This window comes from Pseudorasbora parva, chromosome 3, assembly GCF_024679245.1.
Source record: "Pseudorasbora parva isolate DD20220531a chromosome 3, ASM2467924v1, whole genome shotgun sequence".
In the NCBI taxonomy this organism is placed as follows: Eukaryota; Metazoa; Chordata; class Actinopteri; order Cypriniformes; family Gobionidae; genus Pseudorasbora; species Pseudorasbora parva.
Genome location: NC_090174.1, coordinates 35,094,291 through 35,117,066, shown reverse-complemented (window position 1 = coordinate 35,117,066; position 22,776 = coordinate 35,094,291). Strand labels below are relative to the sequence as shown.

Genomic DNA, 22,776 nt, shown 5'->3' with positions numbered 1-22,776 from the left:
CTTAAGGACCATGGTATCCCTGTTCTTAACTGGCCAGCAAACTTGCCTGACCTTAACCCCATAGAAAGTCTATGGGGTATTGTGAAGAGGAAGATGCGATATGCCAGACCCAATAATGCATAAGAGCGGAAGGCCAATATCAGAGCAACCTGGGCTCATAACACCTGAGCAGTGCCACAGACTGATCGACTCCATGCCTTGCTGCATTGCTGCAGTAATTCAGGCAAAAGGAGCCCCAACTTAGTATAGAGTGCTGTACATGCTCATACTTTTCATACTTATACTTTTCAGTTAGCCAAGATGTCTTAAAATCCTTTCTTTGTATTGGTCTTAATTAATATTCTAATTTTCTGAGATACTGAATTTTGGGTTTTCCTTAGTTGTTAGTTAAAATCATCAAAATGAAAAGGAATACACATTTGAAATATATCAGGCTGTGTAATTAATGAATATAATATACAAGTTTCACTTTTTTATGGAATTATTTTAAAAATAAATCAACTTTTTGATGATATTCTAATTATATGACCAGCACCTGTATAGCCTTGGCATTTTCATAGGGTAGGTGCATCTCCTCCTTGTCTTTTTCAGAAGTAAACCAAAAATTAAGTTATGCTCTAAGATTGTGGTTTTAGTACTGAAAAGGGCCTTTTTGAATATCATTGGTAATATTAAAACTATGATTCAGTATAAGAATTGGGATGAGACTTCATTTTGACTGAGGCAGGCCTTCTAGTGCCAGAAAAAAAAAGAAAAAAAGATTAGTGAGCATAAGCCGGCTAAGTCCTAAACAAGAGCTTAAAATGCTGCTTCATCCCATAAAGTCCCTAATCACCGAGTTAGGAAATCTCCACTTTGGAGGCATGTATGTGAATTAGTCTCACAGTCAACTCAAAACAAACAGAGTTAAAGCCATAAAACATGAGGGGTCAATGTCAAGCAAGAACCACAACCAGCTGCATTAGATCCACCAGAACGGCACTTCCAAAAAAGCCCGCTGCACAGAGTTAAAGCAGAGCTGTTGAAATTGTTACAATTTACTTGTAGATTGTCTTAAAGCTTAGCAACAACATGAACACTTGCAGTTTTGACCATATATAGGCCTACAACCAAAGAGGGGCGCTGCTCTCTCAAAAAAGTGACCCAAAGTTGTCTGCAATGGTCTTACAATTCATGCAACATAAAACATCACATTAAGCCCAGGATGACGAAAGACATAAAACAGGAAAAAACTCCTTTCTATAAGTACTTTGACAAAGAACACAGAGATTATCAGACTTCAAAAGCATTTTCATTGGCTGTGTATGGCTAAAGATTTAGGCTGAACGGTGGTAATAGTGTCTGTTTCAACCACTGCCCTATTTCTTGATTTAGACAGGGATCTGCTCAAACAGTGCACTAGAGAGCAAGTGAGAACACAAAAGTGAATGGGGCTTAGAGCCTGCTAAAGCAGAACTTTGACAGGTTGTGTAGAAATATTGGGTATATCCAATCTAATCTGATTAGCATTGTGCAACCAGATGGAAAACCCACAAGCCTTGTAAATGCACGGTGGCAGAGCCAGTCAATAGCGCAAAAGGAAGTCATGAAAAACGCCATAAACTTCAAAAGCACTGGATAGTAGTGTTGTAATACTCGAGACCAGTCTTAAGAACATTTTTGAAGGTCTTGGTCTCGTTCTCAGACTTGGGATTTTGTTTCAAGACCAGTCAAGACCACAACTGCTGGGATATTACTAAAATGGTGGCTACAGATGCAATCAATAACTTATTTCTACTTTGATTTATTTATTGTCCCGTTTTAGAAATGAGGGACTGTGTCAAAAATGTCACCAAAATGAATATGTCACCAAATGTCTCACCCTGCCTTGGTCTCTCAACACACATAGGTCTTGGTCTCAAATAGGTCCTGGATGAGGTAGTCTGGACTACAACCCTACTGGATAGTGAAGATAAAACAATGGAGTTAAAATGTTTTCTTGATACAGGAAGGCTCTAAATAAGTAATATGACTAAATAAAAACACTGCATAAGCATTTCTGAAAAATAATACAGACACCACTCTCTCACATGCAGGCGCACGCACAAGCGGACACACACACACACACACACACACACACACACACACGTCTGGATCACTATCTTTTGTGGGGACTCTCCAGAGACGTAATGTTTTTTTTTTTTTTTTACTGTACAAACTGTACATTCCATGCCCCTAAACCTACCCATCACAGGAAACATTCTGCATTTTTACTTTCTCAAAAAAACTCCATTTGAGAAGTGGGGAACGCTGGCTGGTCCCCACAATGTAGGTAATCTCAAGCTTTAATATCCTTATGGGGACATTTGGTCCCCACAATGTAATATAAACAAGGGCACACACACACACACACACACACACACACACACACACACACACACACACACACACACACACACACACACACACACACATTTCCATCAACTATATACTACAGTGGGAAATGCAGCTGTCTGTTCAAATTGCACTGAACATTTCAACTGTACCCAAGCAGAGAATGGAAATGTTATTATCTGGATATTCAGTGGTTTGCAGCCAGACTCAAGTCTACTTTGTTTCCTTTTCACTCAGTTGTTTGGGCCAGATTTTACATAAATATTTAGGCATTGCTCCACTCGGCTCTGAGAATAGCTTTGATAGAGGATTACATATCCAGTGACCACTAATTCCAAAATTACACAAATAGTTTGTAATAAACAAATGACAAGAGCTCATGAGCACACATACTCAAAACATCACCAAAAATGTCATGCAAGATTTGCTTTAAACTCCAAACAAACACATCACTATATGTTAGCACTCATGTTATCCAAACAAACAAACAAAATATTAGTATAAACAGAAAATGGGTGAACTATAGAACCTATACTTGTCATGACAGCGAATAACCTTGTTAAAAATGTTTTGGAATTAGTAACTGCAGATGTTGTTCCGCAACTTTTTTTTCACATGAAGGTCACTGTGGAAACATTCAATCATCCCTCATGTTTTATTTCATAGCTGCAATTCAATAATTGCTATAGGCAAAAAAAAAAAAAAAAAAAAAAAAAATACTTCTTTCCTTTTTCATTGGTCAGTTTCTCACAGTCACAGGCGTATTCTTCTCACGTTTTTAATTAATGAAGAAGAAAAAAAAAGACTTGAAATTGTAACAAGTACACAAGTAGCCTATATAATAACATAAAAACCATGCAATGATGCTAGCTGAAGATAGCCTGAATTATTAAGAGATCGGTTTTTTTTCTAAAAATGTGGTGGTGGGGTTAAGTGAGACATGAGTTAAGTTTAGTCTTTAACTTATTTTAGAGGGTTAGCGTACCTACAACGTAATTACAATGTATTATTCTCTAATTGTATACCACGGACCGTGAAAAATATAAACCATAAACATCCATCCACACGTAGATGAACCACACTGTAAAAAAAGAGATGAACACACTTGACTCCACCCTCTCAGCGTTCGAAAAAAACTTTATTTATAATCAACCTCAAGAACAACCCGTCATTTCAAAACATACGATATTAATAAACACGGTAGGTACTTATGATTACATTATGTAATATAAACTAAGGTTTAAATTATCTATGATACATTTTCCATAGAAGTGCACAGTTGTTGTATTTAATGCTGAAATAATACGATAGTGGCTTTAGCCCGTTAATCCTGCATTAGAAATCAATATGCTGCACAATGAGCTAACCCGGCGCGCTCCCTTGTATAACGTTCCCGTCGTGTTTTAACCGATGAAATGCACATCCTGGAATTAAGAAGTATTTGTACAGTAAAGGTTTCACGTCCTCTTTATAATCTGTAAGTGTGGTTAGCGTGTTGGCTAACCTAGTTTTGTTCACACTGACATTTAGCACGTTCATTTGTCGGGCATGTATTATGTATTTTTGGCCAGGATTAAAGGACTTTTCCCACATTGAAATCAGTTAATACAATACCATCATAATAATCTTGATAATTCATCAACATTTTGTTTATTGTGAGGTTATAAAATAAAGCTGAGACACAAATGTCACTGACATGGTAGCCTTTCGAGTTATGTTTACAATGTAGCCATATATAGTTGATTCTTTTAATGTAAATCTCTGTCTAATAATCCCAGGTACAAAACCTTTATTCTGCATGGAAGCAAAACATCCCCTTACCATAAGGGTGTGATTCTATTTATGGCAAAATATCAAGATCAGTTGTAGCTTCTGTGGAATATAACAGATCCTGTGTGGACAATGGCATCAGAGGAGATGGAAGGTTTGTGCCCATTACCAGAGGTGACGGGCATCAAGGTAGAGCCATCAGTCGGCATTGGCTCAGTGGAGGATGCCAACTCACAGAACGCCATGGGCATAAAGTTTATATTACCCAATCGCTTTGACATGAACGTATGCTCGCGCTTCGTGAAGTCGCTGAACGAGGAAGACAGTAAAAACATCCAGGACCAGGTGAACTCTGATCTGGAGGTGGCCTCTGTGTTATTTAAAGGTAAAGGAATGGAAAACAATTACCACCTTTCTGGTGAATATAGTTGTCAGGACCATGTCTTTTTTTCTGTTTCTCTCTCTACAGCGGAGTGTAATATCCAAACATCTCCCTCACCCGGTATTCAGGTTAGGCATGTGTACACGCCGTCGACCACCAAACACTTCTCTCCGATAAAGCAGTCAACCACACTCACCAACAAACACCGTGGGAACGAGGTCTCATCCACACCGCTGCTTGTTCACTGTAAGTCTTCGCAATTGTCATTCTCAGTTCATTTGGTAAAACGTTCCGCTGATATTTGCCAATCTACTCCAGTGGTGTCCAGTCCTGCTCCAGGAGGGCCACTGCCCTGCAGAGTTGAATTAAATACCCCTGAACTGAGGCTTTCATCTTCCAGAAAGGTTTATTTGGACAAGTTGGATCTAAACTCTGGAGGACGTTGGCTCTCCAGGACCAGGATTTGACAACCCTGACCTACTCGACTATAACTTAATCTCCACCTTTTCTTTCTCTTTTCTAGCACTTTCTATACATCAGTTGGCGGCACAGGGAGAGATGGTGTTCCTAGCAAGTCGAATAGAACAAGGCAAGTTTGTAAAATGTATGTGATCGTAAATTTGAGCTTAAAGGGTTAGTTAACCCAAAAATGAAAATTCTGTCACTAATTACTCATTATGAAAGGTACTAAAATGTTGTTAAAAAGTCCATCTCACTAAAGTGGTTCTGCAATAATTTTATGAAAAGACAAGAATAGTTTTTGTACACACAAACAAAAAAACAACTAAATAACGACTTATATAGTAATGGCCCATTTGAAAACACTGCTTCCTGAAGCATCCGTGCTTAATGAATCAGCGTATCTATTCATGATTCGGATCACGTGTCAACTGCTGAAATCACGTGACTTCGGCGATCAGAACTGCTGATTCGATACACAGATTCATAACGCTCCAAAGCTTCAGGAAGCAGTGTTTTGAAATCAGCCATCACTATACAAGTCATTATTGCGTACAAAAACTATTCTCATTTCTCATCGCTTCATAAAATTATTGTAAAACCACTGTAGTGAGATGGACTTTGTAACGACGTCTTTAGTGCCTTTTAAGGGTCTGGAGAGAGGAAATGACATTGTTGCCAAATAATGCCTTTCTGAGCCATCGGATTTCAACAAAAATATCTTATTTTGTGTTCCGAAGATGAACAAAGATCTTACGGGTGTCGAACGACATTAGGGTAAGTAATTAATGACAGAATTTATTTCATATTTTTAAATACACCACTGTTCAAAAATTTGGAGTTGTAAATGTTTTTGAAAGTTTTTTTGATGAGGAGTCTGCCAAGACTGCATTTATTTAAACAAAAATACAGGAAAGCAGTAATATTGTGACATTATTACAATTTAAAATAATTGTTTCATTATATTCTATTTTAATATATATTTTATGTAATTTATTCATGTGATGGCAATTACTCCCATTACTCCAGTCTTCAGTGTCACATGATCCTTCAAAAATCATTCTTAAATGCTTAAAGATTTCTTATTATTATCCTTGTTGAAAACAGTTGCTTAATAGTTTTGTGGAAAGTTTTTTTTTTCAGAATATTTCTAATTAAAGAATTCTTTAATTTTAAATGTCTTTACAGTCACTTTTGTTCAATTCGACGTGTCCTTGATGAATTACTTTTTTATAATGATCCCAAACTTTTGAAAAGTACTGTAATCATTATCTCTTAGGTCAATTATGTCTAAAATTGTGATAAATACTTCCTTTTTCTCTTTAAATTAGAGTCAGTGATAAACCTGCAGGATGAGGAAGGATTCACCCCACTGATGTGGGCAGCAGCTCATGGACAGATTGCTGTGGTGGAGTTCCTGTTACAGAGTGTGAGTACAAAACATGTTTTCATCCAAAGTTGTGAATTTAACGTGCGGAAAATTGTAATATCGCATAAAACATTTGCAACTAAAGCACCGTTTCCATCCAATGAGTTGAAGAGAACATAATCGTCACTTCCTGATAAACTGCCGCTTAAAAAATCACTAAAGCCCCTTTCACACTGCAGGTCGGACCCGCAATATTCCCGGAACATTGCCGGGTCGCCTTCTGTGTGAAAGCAACCATGTCTCGGGATTGATTACTGAATTTGACCTGGGTCGGGGACCTAGTAATATTGCTGTATTCGACCCGGGACGAGCGCTGTGTGAACAAAAGCCGAAACTAATGCCGCAACGTGTGCGTAGTTATCGTGCGACTCCTAGAGCTTGTTTTTTCAATAACACAACCCTGCAGCGCTAGAAGAGCTAGTCGGTGTTTTAAACGCAGAGAGTGTTCGTATACAAAAGAAACTAAAATTAAACAAGCAGAAATGTGCACAAACTGGACACAAGTCGAGACCACGGAGCTCCTTACTATCCATGCTGAAGCTGAGATCGCTCGCCATTATACGTCACATCAGGATGTCACGTGTCAACTCGGCCCGGGACCGTTAAGCGTTGTGTGTGAAAGCGCACATATTACGGTATTTCGCTGGCAGTGTGAATGGACCAAATCTAGCGGCCCGGGAACAAATGCCGAGTCGCATTATCTGTGTATTTGCCGGAATCGCAGTGTGGAAGGGGCTTAAGAAACATAGAAGCCACTGCCGCTTAAAAATCACTAAGAAACATAGAAGCCACTGCCCCTTAAAAATCACTAAGAAACATAGAAGCCACTATATATAATCATTAACGTATATAATATATTATTTGCGTCTCAGAACGTGCAGATGAAACGCAAAAAACGTGTTGTCTTGCTTTTAAAGGCAGATGCTGCTGTTTGGGAACCAAAACAGCATTTTAAATGCTTTGCAACAAGATTTTTTTGCTGGTTAGTAGTTATGCTGTTGCATGGTCACGTGATTTGTTTTTTGTTTTTTATGCGCATCGAAGAATTTATTCAATAAATGCATTTCCATTATATGCATGTTTTCACAAACACGCGCGCATTAAAGCTTGTTTTGATGTTTGTTGCGCCTAGCATTGAGAACATCTAATGGTGCATTTTGAAGATATTATCAAGTAGGATAAATAAAGTCTCATTAAAGATTTCACACACATCACAATGACGGTGATCCATCCACGAGCTGGAAACGAAAGTAAAAGAACGACACGCATTCATTAGCGTGAAATGAGAGTTCCGCGTCTTTATTAAAATAAACATATTAACGATTTCTCTCATCCACCTACAATTTTTGGGATGTTTACGCACCTGAACCACGGATATAACCGCAATCTGCTTATACTCCGATTCCTCACACAAAAAATGTCTTTCTGCAACATCTGTGTGTAAATGGACTAAGCAAAGCATCTAGGCAGATGATTTTGCCTCAAGGATTTTTTTGATTCGATTAACTCAAGTTACTCGATGAATCGAGGGGCGGGATAAACGGTTGTCTTTCAAACTCCCTCTGCATGCAATAGGAAAGCGCTACAACCAACCAGAGCAATGTGAAGCGGAGCACGTTGATAAGATTAAACATTCGCTGTATCCGGTCGGCAAAACTCTGAACACATCATGCCTTTTTAAGAATGACTTGAGTGCCGTTCTTTTCTCAGAGAAAAGTTTAACTGCAAGTCCTCCAGAGTCACGGTCAAAGCTGATTCGAAAGACCGCCGTTCGCCAGCCCCCGTGTTTACTAGAAGCACGTGAGCACAACTCTGCCGTCATCATGTTAAGCCCCGCCCACCGACTCTATACACGATGCGTTTGGCTTGACCAGAGTTTGGTTTTTACAGCTCAGATGTGTATTGAGTTGCTAGATGATACTTGCGGCAGATTAGATTTGCTGCCGCTAGGGTGCGTCTAGATTTTAAGGCTATAGGTTGGAGGCATCTAGTACACAAAGCATAAGCCAAATTTAACAGCACAGCTGAATCTCTAGATACTCACAGTCCTTTGCTTTCAGGGTGCAGATCCTCATCTCTTGGCCAAAGGGAGAGAGAGTGCACTGTCATTGGCCTGCAGTAAAGGGTACACAGATATTGTCAGAATGCTTATCGACTGTGGAGTTGACGTCAATGAGTATGATTGGGTAAGTGGTCACATTGTTGATTTCTAAAGACATAAATATACGTTTTGTAAATAAAAATCACGTGTTGGTGAATAGCCTATAGTACAGTATAATACTTTTTAAAATATGGTAGTAGTTTAACAGCAATTCAAATGAAGATGGGCTTGTTGGGTGGGGATCAAATATTTTTTCCTATTATTGTTATATGGTAATTATAACAATAATAATATACTTAATATAATATACTTCTATACTTTTTGGTAATATACTTCTTGCCATGACTTGAACTGTGTGGTGTAGTAGCCAGAATCAATGTTTAAGCAAAAGTAAAGATTTGCACTTAAAGCAGCGCTTATGCATTTCCAGAATGGTGGTGCTCCGTTACTCTATGCAGTCCATGGTAATCATGTTCGCTGTGTGGAAATCCTCTTAGGTAAAAGGCTTATTTTTAATTCATTTAATTTCACTGCAATGCATTCCAGTGTTTTAGTTTTTCTTCAAAGGTTTGATTTATTGTATTGAATATTACTTCTGGTCTCTGAACAGAAAGTGGATCTGACCCAACCATGGAGTCGGACTCTGGGTTCAACGCTATGGACATGGCAGTGGCGATGGGCCATAGAAATGGTAACTCTGACAAGATTACCAGTGTTAAATTAATAATTTCATAGAGCTTAGCCTTCTGTTATGTAATATTACTATTTTATGAAGCTGAGATAATTAAACTATCCATTTTGTGTTTATCGTACTGTCATAACTTGCATGTAATTATAATACTTCACATTGTTGTTTCCCAGTCCAACAGGTCTTGGAGGCTCATCTTCTAAAGCTTCTGCAAGGTATTAAAGAATAACCACGGCAAGTACAAGAAGAACTGGAGTGAATATTTGAGTGTTACAAGTGCTCAATATCTATGAAGTGAATTGCAATTTTTTAATCCAAATGCAAATGTACTACAGATCAACAAACACATGACAATTGTTGACATCAGAAACTGAGTTTTGGATTTACTAATATATTTATGTGTGAGTTTGTTTAGTCAATGTGATGTGTGTTTTAGGTCACTGATCTATTTGCAATATGTACTTGAAAAGCTATTTAACTTGCCATTTAATGCAAAACGAAGCTGTTTCACATTTAACTTGAATGGTATTATGAATAGTTCATAAAATGAAGTAAATCACAATCAGATCCTTTGAAATCAACGGAGTGGAAAAGAACATGGTGCAAAATAGATTTACAGCAACAGTTTACAGTGAGAGATGATGTCCAAGTACTAATTCAACGGTCACTTGTTTTGCTGTTGCAACCAGCAATATTTTGTTCAGGTTTACTCTTTGGATTGCCCTCTTTTACTGGCAAATTCTCAACTACAAAACTGAAAATAAACCTTTACTTAAAACTACAGGATGTATCCGATTGATGTCTGAAAAAGAACTTTGTTTTATATGTTAAAATGCACCGCATTTCTAAAACAAGTTTTTGAAGTAATCCCTTTGTTTGTTAACAGCATGGAGTGACCTCATCCCCAATTAAATGCAACAAAACAACAGTATTTAATAAGCTTTTTGTCAATAGCAAATGTTTATTTCCAGATGTTGATTCAGACCAGCTCCGAATGAGTGAGCCTCAGTAACAGGGAAGGTGGAGGCAAAGATGCCTCTTGGACCGCACGAGCAAATACACACTCATAAATCTGTGTATGAACTTGTGAGGTTCAATCAATCTCACACTCTCAGCTTGAACACGAGGGCCACAGCAGTACACGAAAAAGATATACGATTTTATAAACGGGGGAGGGGGGAAGAAGAGTCCCACAAGTCTCAGCTGAGACCAGAGATTTCAAACGCCTTTCTTTCCCATGATGTTAATTTGCCTCATTCTTTGAAGCCTCATCAAAATTCTCCACAAGATCTGCAAAGAGAGAAAACGTGGATTCAGTAAAACAATATCAGGTCTACATGAAGGTAACTCAAAGGGGTTGCAAAGACTTAACATTCGTAGGAAATATAGGATTTATGAAGAAACTAAAAATATGTGAAAGTGACGACTAAGGGGCCGCTTTCACACCACTGATTTTAACTAAAAACGTTATGCTTTTTTGCCATTCATTTAAACAACGATGGCGTTTTGGGGACCTGGAAATACGTTTTAAAAATGGATTTTGGGTTTCAAAGTGAACATTTCTGAAAACGATACCATCGTCTCCGTGTAAACTACAAAAACACGAATTTGCCTAAATGAGTAACGTCACGCGCATGCAATGTGTTCAGTCTGTAGGCACGTAGTTTTCCTTTACAAAGCGACTTCGCCAACTACTGGCCTGGCATGCATAAGAGTTTATCATCATTTTCACAAATCAGTGTGACCATTTTAATCAACTGTACATGGAAAAATTCAAAGGAAAACCTTTTCAGTTTTTAGTACATTGTTGTGTATACATAACCTAAATCTTTATGAAACATTGTCCAAGTGTTTATAGACATGCTGAAAAAGCTATTTCTGTGCTTCTCTCACTTGTGTGAGCCCACGTGAGCACTGGGAGACTGAAAAGTGCACAGCTGTAAAAATGAAACCGCAGAGGATCAAAGCAGGTTGCCTTTTAGGAGATGTAATCTGATAAATGGAATATCAACTTTTTTGCTCCAGGGTCTCAGAGAGGGAATCACTAACAGAAGGCTGGGCTTTGTTTTCAGAGGGGACAAAAGATTGAACCTCAGTAATGGGCCCAATGGCACAAGCTGTTAACCCTTTTTGTCATCGCACGGGTGAGCTAATTTTGCAGTGTCGGAGATGTAATCATACTGTACATGTGCAAGACTTGAGTTACTAACTGGAGTTTGCTCAGGAAAGAACTGGGGAATTGTAATGGCAACCGTATGTGTTCGCCCCCCTCTTTAAAAAGAAAAGCAAACTGAGCTTTCAGTGCCCATAAACAATAGAGGAGATTTTAAACACTTGTATATGTTGACAATGTAACAGCCTAGACAACCTGCTGAAACCCTCCTTTTTTGGACATTTCCAAAACACAAGCAACTACACTGCCCTAACGTAAGCAAGCGTGCTATGCTTACATTACCACACGCACAGAACCCATATGGTAATGATTGTGAAGCTCAAGCTAGGAGGCATTTAAAATACACAAGGAATAATAATAAATTTAAGCAAAATAATCAAAATAATCTTATGGCTAATGTGAGTTTCAACTTAAGATATGGTCACTTTAAAAAAATTATATATATATATCTACATATAGATATAGATATATAATAGTTGCAGTAAATTAGTAATTTTAAGTGTAAAATATGGTGCAAACACTACCGGAAAAAGATTACTTTACAGGTTCACAGTAAGTTCCCGTTCTATATAAAGGGAAACATTTTAAAAGATCTAACCGGCCATTTCAAGTATTTTTTTTACAGTAAAATACTGTCAAAGGGACTGTTCTCAGAAATAAATAAAAATGTATAGAAACTATAATTTAGAGTGAAACTGGCAATCCCATAATTCCCAGTGACACTTTGAAAAGCATTCTGTTTAAATAATTATGTTGCTCCTTAGTTTGTTATCAGTTATACATATTAGGTTATTTTGTTACATCTTGTTTAATGAATGCTTATTCCATTTTTTTAGTGGTGTGTGTTATATTGTATATACTGGCTTAAATTGGTCTTGTAATTGACAGTTTTAAACTAATTATTCTGGCAAACACAGAATTTTTTTCTTTCTTTTACAGTGCATGGTTAAAGCTAGGGAGGCGGAAAAAAGGTTCAGAGGAGCATACTGACCTGGAACTTCGTCATCATCTTCCTCTCCGCCAGCTACCGGTGCCTTTCCATCACCAGCTGAAACAAATGGTCAAGTAAAATGTTCAAACAATACACAGTTAGTTGGAGATTAAAGCATTTGCAGATATCAATAGACCCTTTTCACATTTCTGGGTCTCTCAGCAGTGGAAGTCATCATAGTTGGTTTAACTTTTATAGCGGTGAAATGAGTACACATGAAATAATTTTTGTGTCCCCATTTGCTCAGATAGCAAAAGAAAAACTTGAATTTGACAATGTTGATTCAGAGGGGAAAAAAAGAAGAAGAAGAAGAAAAAAAAGAGTGAGATTGATAACGGCAGTCAAAAGAGACGTTGTTAATTTTACCATCACTCCTATAGACGCTGTATTAGAAACACCCTCACAGCAGCAGTAAGTTGGGTTTTTTTGTAATTTGAAGCAAAATGTAGTGTTACAAATGTACATTCATTTAAAAAAGGAAAAAAAAGCAGGATTTACACTATTACTGACTGTCTGTGAAAAGGGTCTATTACAATACTGTCAAAAGAGACTACAAAATATATTTTTATATTAACATGGCTAAGCATGCATATATAATGGGATGCATCAGCTCAGATAACCGTAAGCATAACAAGAAATATTACTTCTAATAATGAACAGAAATAAAAGCCTTCAGAAATACATTAGTCCAAACTTAAAATATGAGAGGGAGACAGAGAGAGTCAAATGAAAAAAAAACCATACATTTTTGCATACTAAATTATTCTAGCCTTATTTTAGACCAAGACCAACTGGGGTTTGTGAGTTAATTAAAAATAATTAAATGAAATGCAAAAGAAAACTCAAAAAAGAGAAAGAGACTACATTTGTTTACCGCATGTGATTTGACCATTAGAGGGATACTCCACCCAAAAATAAAAAATCTGTCATTCACCCTCATGCTGTTCCAAACGTTCAGACTTGTTCAGACAAATTAACAATTGTTTCCATCCACCTATTTTTATACACTTTTTTTTAAAACAATGAATGGAAATGCTACGTTGCACATAATTGTAAAAATGTACATACTAAACTAAACTTGTGTATTTTTTTATTCAATAAGAAAATGTGCATAAACTATGACGGAAAAATTCACAGAAAAATTGTTGATGCGCAAAAAAGGCACGACTTTTCATATCTGGACCAACCAACAGACCAATTTCGTTGCATAGCATCTGAAATACCTGAGCGTCTGTCATCAAAAGTGGTTTGGTATAATTTAGGGCTGGGCGATAAAACGTTAACTATATCTATCTATCTATCTATACACACACACACATCATAATATATAGTGGAAATAGTGCTTTATTCACAAATATTTTGTGCTATATTCCCATTTTGAGAGTGGGAGTAAAATTTGCAACTTTGGATGGAAACAGCTATTGACAGTCCACACAACTACTAATTTGATGCTTCAAATTGCTTTATACACGGTGGAGATTTAAATTGACACTTTTATACACATTTAACCATTCATCAATGCACACATCAGTTGTGGTAAACAGAGGCTCAAACATAGAACAAATAAGGTTAACTTTCTTCTGTTAAAGCAGCACGTTTGAGCTTCAGGAAGAACCAATGAGGTTTGTTCTCACGCATCAAGCAGGTTCTGTTCATTCACAGATTAGTTTTTATATGTTAATAAAGGCCTAAATTCAATCTGTTGTTCATATAAAGCAATACAAATTGGAAAAAAACGTTAAATTAATGATTAGTTTTACAATCTCTTTATGAACTTTTAAAAGCATCAAAGTGATAGTAAGTGATAGTTGTGTGGGTGCCAATGGAGGGACAGAAAGCTCTCAGACATCATTAAAATTATCTTAATTTGTACTTCAAAGATTAAATAAATTCTTACGGGTTTGGAACTACATGAGGGTGTGTAAAACGATGGCAATTTTTAGATGAACTAACCTTTTAACCAACATCAAATAAATAATGTATTACTAATTACGATGTTAAAATGAAATTCTTCGGCAATACTTCTAAGAAATATTTTAGATCAAATGGGTTAGGCTGACAACCCATCTTAAGCAGGTTATTCTTTCTTGAGTCATAAATAACCAACTAAAAGTCTATTTTAAAATATGCACTCTAGGAACAGCAGCAATGACACACCCTTCCCCCAAAACGGGCTATCACCTGTTAGCAACATAATACTTTGTGGGTTTAGTTAGTGGTTCACCATGCTGCTAGCAGCATAACATGAAAGAAACTATGAAATGTGACGTTACATGTCTGCCTCTGACTCGTGCAATCTGACCCATTTTGAGAAATGGACACACCTTGTTTGGGAAGGGCCTCTGCAAGTCTGCGCAGACTGGTCAGGCTGTCAGCACCCAACTGGTTGAGGATAGAGGGCAGCATCTCTGTCAGCTGTTTGGTCTCGGCATGGCCTGTGATGGTAAATGTATTGGCTGCCAGTGAGGCCTGCACTTTGGGATTGTTAAAGTGGATCACCGTGCCCTGGTTTGTGAACATGTTGACCTGCAAAGCAACAGCACAACAACTAAAAGACCAAAACATGTGCATACATAGAAAGATATTTCAAATTGCATTCACAAATGTAGACTAGCATTCAACTGAGCCAAACATTACCTCTTCAATGCCAGAGATGTTATTTACTCCCAATTTCTTCAGGGAAAACTGGAGCTTTTTGTCATCGGCAGTAGCCGTTCTGTGGACCACCTTCTTCTTTCTGCGAGCGGTGCCCTATCAAAACGGCATCAATAAGTGAGGAACCACTCCTATTTGGCCTGATATTTATTAAGTTAATAGACATGTTTTTGTTTCCTTTTTAATCAACCCTTACCTTTCCACCGATGCGGACTTGTGCCTGCAATTTGGCTAATTTCTCCTGGTTCATTATCGTTTCTTTCATCTGTAAGACAGAAGGATGTCAATGATAGTTTAATGAAGTTTCAGCACAGATAAGTTTCAGGGGTGCGGCCTGAATGGAACATTCAGCGGACAAATTTCTCTTTAGCCTACAAAACTTAAGACACACAAATGCACAGCCATTACAGAAACGTCAAAATTAAATGATTGCTTATTTCCAAACACATTGAATAAGTCAGAAAATGACATAGGATAAGCAGCCAGTAAAGAGCAAAAGATAGGATCTGGCTGTCAGGCCTGTTGAGCAAGAGCGACGACCACTTCACAAAAGTAGTAGATGACAGGTAGATGTTATGTTACCCCTGCAAAACAACGCTTTCAGACTAAAACTACCCTGCAGCTCTTCTAAATTTTAAATAAAACACTCTGAATAAGATGTTTTTAGTACACAAAGAAAACCGTTAGCCAACTAATTAGACGGAAACAATGACAGTAAAAGTCGTAACAAATAAAAATATCAGCATTCTGTCTTTAAATAAAAAAGTTAAACACATTAGATAAATCCGCCGCGCGAGGAGACTGGTGGAGTTTGTTTGCAGTGCGCTAGCAGCAGTACTATCACGCGCTCTCGGGCCCGGGTGTCTCCCGACAGGGCCGAGTCTCACCCGAACCAATTCAGGCATCTTTCCGCGGGTGATTTTTTACAAAACAGCAGCCGCTTTTGGTAAATAAGGCACTTATTTACCTTGCGCCTCGGAACCAGGAGTGGTTGTGCAGGAAATAGAGTATTTTAGATCTCCTCACTGACCTGCACGCTAGCAGCAAACACACGCGGAGAGCAAGATGGAAGCGAGAGAGGAAGACGGAAGTGACGACAGGGCTGAAATGCGACGCGGTGGGCTGGATCCACAAGCCCTGCCTGCCTGCCCTCCCTGGTGGCTGGTGTCTGAACAGTGCACACTGGGCCAAGCAGAGAGGTCGGCAAGCAATGTCGGCTGTCTTTGATCGATATTGGTGTGATGCTATAAGTTAAACATGAGTTTAAATTACAAGATATTAACCAGAAATAATGTTCTTTAAATGCACACGTTATTGAAAGTTCTCGTGGGCTGCATTTTCAACTTGGTTGAGTATGTTGACTTTGCTTCAGAATATGCAATCTCAAATTGATATGCATTTTTATAATTAACCACTAACAACATCTGTTAGTTAAAATTGCAATGAGGCTAGGCTACTGCTTTGTAGGAAAACGTCTATTAAAGTAGGCCTGGCCAATAAATTTATAGCTTATGGAATATTTAGTCTACACTTTGTTGACCTAGATAAATAGTGTATTCTGGTCCATATAACAAACAACAAATAATCAAACAAATGTAGGCCTATGTAGGCCTAAAGGATTTTAATAAATAAATGTAGCTATAAAAATATGAACTAGGCCTATATCAAAATAATTAAGTAGCCTATCACGTTGAATGAAATGAAGTCTAGTCTGGATTTGCACGTCAGAAATAACAGCTAAAATCGTTGAGCTGTTTCCAGAAATTAATGTGTGTTTCTCCAGAAAATAATAAAGGTAAAGCATTTCACAGTGCAGCGGGATGGCAGCCTATTTAATTTTTTTTTAACATAATTCACATTAGGCGAGTCGAAAGATTAGAACACGCAACAGAAAAACACTTCACAACTCTCAGAAAAAAGGTAGCCTACAGTTCTGTCACTGGGGCGGTACCCTAAGGTACAAAAGTGAAAAGGTACACCGCCCCAGTGACAGCAATGTACCTTTTTTCCTGAGAGTGTAGGCAAGCCTAAACTTGAGCCGCATCGTATAGCTACGCATAGGCCCACAAGTTAGCCTATACAAGTTCAAACATGTTTTATTAAGTGCATGTGAAATTAACTGTAGAACACTTGCGAATCTCTGCAGATGTTATAGGCAACCTACAATTCTGATCATATTCATGGGACTTCACCCAGAGCATGGCAGGGAAGTGCTTTCATGATATAGGCTACCCTGTGGCACGGAAATCGCCCGCTCACCCTCCGGGACTTTAGAAACACTTTAGATGTGGTTTAACCACACATTGACCTATACAAGCTCTGACCCGGTTCACGACGTCGTTCACGTTCTCAAACTTCTATTTCATTCACTCGCACGCGCAGAATAATTATGCCACTACCAATAGGAACATCACTGTCAGTTGATGTCCTGATCTTGATTGTGCTTTCATAGCCCACTTCTTAAATAAATGGGCCTACTATCCAATCGTTGAGTGGCTGTAGGCTACTTTAAAGTAGCTATACAATAGCCCATGTAAAGAATTAGAACACCTTTTTCTTTTCTTTCTTTTTTCAAAACCAGTGAATTGAAACTAGCCTATTTGTTATTCACCAGCCTATCTGTATATTGACAGCCCTATAGTTTTAGGGTTAATAAGGTCCTGTGGAAAGTTTGCTTCAAACATATCTTCAAAATGTAATTTGTTTAACTCCTTTTAAATTCGTGTCGAGAATATGTAGCAACGAGCCTAGGCTAATTGCTTGTCTCTGAAACAGCATATTTTTTATATTAAGTCAATACTGCCAGTCCCATCATCGTTTTGGTTTCTAAATAGTTTAAGCCGCTTATGATTGCCTTTTGTCAACGCTTTTCTTTAGCCTATGCTTTTCTATAGGCTAATCCGTCCTCGTCATTTGCAGAACGACTAAGGTTAAGCACACGGTGTAAATTAAATCTATATAGCTTCAACCATGATTATGGCATAGCATGCTACAATTTCATCCCTATACAGCCTATTTGTTTATCCACAAGGGAAAAAATACAAAATAAAAAAAATCGGCAAGTAAAAAATGTAAGACTGATTGTGACATCTTTGACTAGGCATGAAAATGTTTTTACAATATATTATAGCCTATTAATATAATATATTAAAAATATGTAATTATAAGTAGGCTATACAAATATTATTCACGAATAACTTTCAATTGATTCCATTAATTCAGACATGCTTGCAAAATAACAGATTTGTTTTTTAATGATTTGCAAAATAATAATTCAGTGGAACCAAAACAGCCTTATATACAATGCATAGTTAAAATGTTGATAAACAGATCTGAACTGCCGCGAGATGGCACTCTCACAGCCCTTATGACTGCGGCTGGCTGAAGTAAATATATGTTAAATACACAAGCCTGACCACATGAGTTACCATAAAACGGCCATCAAACCGGACCAGATGTTTTTGCAATCATACAAAAATACCCCTTATACCCACTGCATCCTCCAGAACCAACATGAAACTGTAATAAAGAAGGAAGAGATAATTCATTTTGAGGAGTTTGAAAAGACCTTTATTTTATATTGGGTAGGACACGAGTTTCAATGGGTCAGCGTTGTGTGTCTTTTGGACAAGTGTTTTCATCACTCCTAACCACAAGTTGTTTTAGTAGCCAACTTTATATAAAATTGTTATGTTTTTTTCTTTCTTTCTTTCTTTCTTTCTTTCTTTCTTTCTTTCTTTCTTTTAGGCTATTTTTAATTTAGGAAAATTTATTTTAAAAAATGTAGCCTGTGCCTTTTAAATGATTACTAAAATGTATGGTTGTTGTTATTATCAATCAGTTTAAAAATAACAACAACAAACAATGGAGTAAATATTACGTGATAGGCTAGGCTATATGTTTATTATATAGCATAGTCTATTTGATAGGCTAATGTTTTATTTTAATTCAATTAATTCAAATTAATTAAAACAATGAATGAAATGAAAATAAAATAAAACTACGCGTTTTTTCTTTTTTTTTAAATGCAGTGTTTGTAGGCTGTTTTATTTTTTTTAATTTATTTTTTACCACAACAAAAAGACTTGACTGCTATCGAGAGGCTATCCAATAGCATTCGGCTTTAGGCTCACTGTGTAAAAGAAACGAAAGAAAACAAAAAGACAGACCTCTTAATTTAAATAAAAAAATAACTTAAACACAACGACTAAATGTATTTTAAATAAAAAATAAAAATAAAAATTTGTTTTTAATGTTTTTAATTAGGCTATTATTTAATTATTATTCCGCGTTTAGGCTAATATAGGCCTAAATCCTCATTATATCAATTATACTCCACTTTTAATTTTGTATACTTTCAAGCAGCACCTTTTCATGCACTTTTTGATGTTTTAGGCCTATTTGTTGTCTCGGCTTCATAAATACACCCAGGACGCAACAAAAATACACCCAGGCTTTTTTCTTTCTTTCTTTCTTATTTTTCTTAATGTGTAAAATTGGTAGGCTATTTCAGAAGCGTCCAATATTCTAGTAGCCTAGCCTATACACACAAATATCCTACTTATTTAACATTTTGCTTAATAGGTGATGATAAAAACGAGGAGGGAGACTCTTGTCCGACCAGATACGAATTGCTAAAATTAATTATGAATATGACAATGCTGGCCTCCCGGGATAGGGCACATGCGCATGTGCCCTGCTTTTTCGCGAGCTAGAATGCTCTTTCGTGATCCGCGTGACTGATGCGAGTTAACAGCTGACTTTTTTTCCATTACCAATGGCTCGCGGATGATCTGGAGCACTCCAGTGTCACGCAAACTGCGATGCGTATACAGTCAGGCAGACATGGAACCGAGTGAATGTTTTGAAGCATTTCAAAACGCCTGAACAGACATAGTAAAAAATAGTTTTATATATATATATATATATATATATATATATATATATATATATATATATATATATATATATATATATATATATATATATATATATATATATATATAAACATTTAGCTCTTCTGGGTTTCATCATGATAAATAACAATAGCAGGGAGGGTCCTACCATAACGATAGTTCGCTGAGCTTCTTACATCTTTGAATTTGAGTCATTATAGGCTATAAAAGATGAGAGTAGCATTTCACCCAGGAAAATCCCACCAAACCAGTGAATTGAGCGGCGATGACCGAGAGAACCTCACAGTTCTTTTGATTATTTTCAAAGGCTGATGATATGTTTTTATCTCTTCAATTGCAGCGGTGACGCTTTGTTGTCATGTGATCAGCGAGCTAGTATAAAGCGCATGGAAAGGTCCGCCCTCTTTGGAATCCTGGTCTGGCCTTTAGGAGGGTCTCCCCAGACAGAATACGCGTGTGGATGTGGGGATCTGGGCGACCTCTTGATTCCGTACCGACAGTAATCCATTAAAAGCCTATGGCACTGGTGACACACTGGCACGTCCTCTCTGCATCTGCACGGCGCGTCTTATGAGTTCTCTCGATTCGAGAGTGCAGGTAACACGCAGGCTCAGCACGCCCAGCGCATTCCGCCGTAGCCCATCAGGGACCCGAGAGAGCCATGACTTTGAGCTCCGAGATGTCGGATGCGTCTGTGCTCTCGGAGGAGACCGACATCGACGTGGTTGGGGAGGGTGATGATGCTGACGGTCACACGCGTTCCTATGTGGACGAGGTGTCTCAGATGCACGACGAGATCCTGCTCAGCGGTTCGCCGCCTTGTGTGGATGCCTCCGCCGCACGGGACCCCTACAAGCCAGCAAGTAAAAACACCCTGGTGAAGCCCCCATACTCATACATCGCGCTCATCACCATGTCAATCCTCCAGAGTCCCAAGAAGCGCCTGACGCTCAGCGAGATATGTGACTTCATCAGTAACAGATTTCCATACTATCGGGAAAAGTTTCCAGCTTGGCAGAACTCTATCCGGCACAACCTGTCCTTAAACGACTGCTTCGTCAAGATACCGCGGGAGCCCGGGAATCCCGGCAAAGGTAACTACTGGACACTGGACCCAGAGTCCGCCGACATGTTTGATAATGGGAGCTTTCTACGCCGCCGGAAACGCTTTAAGCGTCAGCAGGCACCTGAACTTCTCCGCGAGCACGGAGGCTTTCTCCCCGCGGCCGCTGCGTACGGCTACGGACCTTACGGTTGTGGATACGGTCTGCAGCTTCAGTCTTATCATGCACATTCCGCGCTCCTCGCCTTTCAGCAGCACCACCACCAGCAGCAGCAGCCGCCCCCGTCCCGGCATCCTCACACCGGAACTCTCATCCCCGCGCCTTCCCTCATGCCAACCACAACGGAGCTCACCCGTTCCCGCTTCTATCCTCCTCTTAGTCCCGGGCTTTCATCCCCCTTACAGACAGCGGCTAAGTCCCCGGTTCATCGTTCACCCTTTTCCATAGACAGCATTATCGGGAGCTCTTTAAGCCCTACGCACTCGCATTGTGCCTCGCGGACTTCCCCGGTGGTCCCGGTGCTGCCGCCGACCCTCGCGTCTCAGCACTCCCCAAACCAACTACCGGGAGTCTTGCACGGACCGACGTCTTTACACGAAACCTACGCAAACCGGATTGTGAGTGGCACTAGCGGCTGTTAATTTTTTTAAACTAAACGTCACATTTTAAAGCGATACACTCCTGTGCTTAAGGTAGGATTATTTTTGTATTGTTTTGTTTCACACAGCTGAATGGTGAACATTAACACGTTCGTGCCTATATTCAAGCTGTGAAATATCAAATATATATTTATGTTAACATTTTAGTTCAAATCTAATTTTCGCCCCCACGAACTTTTCGTTTTCAGTCTGATTGTGGTAATCACTGCATAGGGCGTCTCAGGACAACATTTTTAACAGGCTATAAAATAAATTGTCAGATGTCTACAATGATATATTTTGTGTGAAAACACAGATGTTTTCTAGTTTGGCAAATTGATTTTATTATTTGTACTTTGTAATGAAAATTCACATGGGTGAAAACCGAGCATTTTTATACAACGTGTATACTTCTCAGTAGCCTAATAAACTATGTATATTATTTGGTACTGTATATTCGGAGTGTGCTATTTTTTACACGGTGTTTTTCATTAATAATAAATATTGTTTTGCAAAATAATTTGGAGTGGAAATTACCTCATTGATAGTATCTTTAATTGTGCTAGGTTATCACTTTTACACCCTGCCTCTGATGTTCATATTGTCTTGATCCTTTTAAGCAGGCCTATCCTGAAAATTCATAACAATCACAGGATTAAACTGCAAAGCATGTAGCCTATAGCAATTAACTTAGAACTATCCTGAAACTTTTCAAAGCCATTTAAGGAATATGGTGTAAAAAAAAAAAAAGGGGAAATGACAAAATTAACAGCATAATAAAAATAATATTTAGCCTATAATATTGTTGCTAATAACAATGTATTAATAAAGAAGTAGCTGTTTTCTCTATTCATGAAGGTCAATGATTGCAGTTTTTGCTGGTGCAGCTTTTGATGGCTTTATGCGTTGCTTAAGGAAAAACAACTGTCTAAGAGCAAAACTTAAACACACACACACACACACACACACACACACACACACACACACAACACACACACACACACACACACACACACAGTATAGGCCGAGAGAGAGAGAGAGAGAGAGAGAGAGAGAGAGAGAGAGAGAGAGAGAGAGAGAGAGAGAGGAGAAATGGAGGAGGACCAGTTGAACCAATGTAAAGGTTATCTTAGGAGC

At 38.2% G+C, this 22,776-nt stretch overlaps 3 protein-coding genes across 5 annotated transcripts; 2 read left to right on the top strand and 1 right to left on the bottom strand.

The window, feature by feature from the left end:
• Positions 1–3,493: 3,493 nt before the first annotated feature.
• On the top strand, positions 3,494–13,341 carry ankra2 (ankyrin repeat, family A (RFXANK-like), 2). 2 transcript variants are annotated; one of them, XM_067438609.1, is made up of 10 exons: positions 3,494–3,573; positions 4,152–4,528; positions 4,613–4,771; positions 5,049–5,114; positions 6,316–6,413; positions 8,474–8,599; positions 8,945–9,011; positions 9,125–9,205; positions 9,376–9,436; positions 12,315–13,341. In XM_067438609.1, the coding sequence occupies exons 2-9, from the start codon at positions 4,276–4,278 to the stop codon at positions 9,429–9,431; spliced, it is 906 nt and encodes a 301-aa protein (XP_067294710.1). In that variant the 5' UTR covers positions 3,494–3,573; positions 4,152–4,275; the 3' UTR covers positions 9,432–9,436; positions 12,315–13,341. The 2 variants fall into 2 exon arrangements, with proteins under 2 accessions (XP_067294710.1, XP_067294709.1); XM_067438608.1 differs by lacking the exon at positions 12,315–13,341 and having other exon boundaries at positions 9,376–9,983.
• On the bottom strand, positions 10,134–16,141 carry btf3 (basic transcription factor 3). Of its 2 annotated transcripts, none has more exons than XM_067438610.1 (6): positions 16,052–16,141; positions 15,218–15,286; positions 15,004–15,117; positions 14,691–14,892; positions 12,367–12,423; positions 10,134–10,492 (listed from the first exon to the last, which is right to left on the bottom strand). In XM_067438610.1, exons 2-6 carry the CDS (start codon positions 15,284–15,286, stop codon positions 10,446–10,448), a joined length of 489 nt encoding a protein of 162 aa, XP_067294711.1. In that variant the 5' UTR covers positions 16,052–16,141; the 3' UTR covers positions 10,134–10,445. The 2 variants fall into 2 exon arrangements, with proteins under 2 accessions (XP_067294711.1, XP_067294712.1); XM_067438611.1 differs by having other exon boundaries at positions 15,989–16,116.
• Positions 14,999–22,118, top strand: foxd1 (forkhead box D1). Its single transcript, XM_067438606.1, has 2 exons — positions 14,999–15,138; positions 20,278–22,118. The coding sequence occupies exon 2, from the start codon at positions 20,599–20,601 to the stop codon at positions 21,640–21,642; it is 1,044 nt and encodes a 347-aa protein (XP_067294707.1). The 5' UTR covers positions 14,999–15,138; positions 20,278–20,598; the 3' UTR covers positions 21,643–22,118.
• Positions 22,119–22,776: the final 658 nt, after the last annotated feature.

Bases quoted from the DNA above. Each gene is read 5' to 3' on its own strand.
- ankra2 (XM_067438609.1), top strand. From the start codon at position 4,276: ATGGCATCAGAGGAGATGGAAGGTTTGTGCCCATTACCAGAGGTGACG. The intron at 4,772-5,048 runs GTAAGTCTTCGC...TCTCTTTTCTAG, and splicing joins CACACCGCTGCTTGTTCACT to CACTTTCTATACATCAGTTG. The intron at 8,600-8,944 runs GTAAGTGGTCAC...ATGCATTTCCAG, and splicing joins ACGTCAATGAGTATGATTGG to AATGGTGGTGCTCCGTTACT.
- btf3 (XM_067438610.1), bottom strand. From the start codon at position 15,286: ATGAAAGAAACGATAATGAACCAGGAGAAATTAGCCAAATTGCAGGCA. The intron at 15,118-15,217 runs GTAAGGGTTGAT...CCGTTTTGATAG, and splicing joins AAGTCCGCATCGGTGGAAAG to GGCACCGCTCGCAGAAAGAA. The intron at 14,893-15,003 runs GTAATGTTTGGC...GTTGCTTTGCAG, and splicing joins ACATCTCTGGCATTGAAGAG to GTCAACATGTTCACAAACCA.
- foxd1 (XM_067438606.1), top strand. From the start codon at position 20,599: ATGACTTTGAGCTCCGAGATGTCGGATGCGTCTGTGCTCTCGGAGGAG.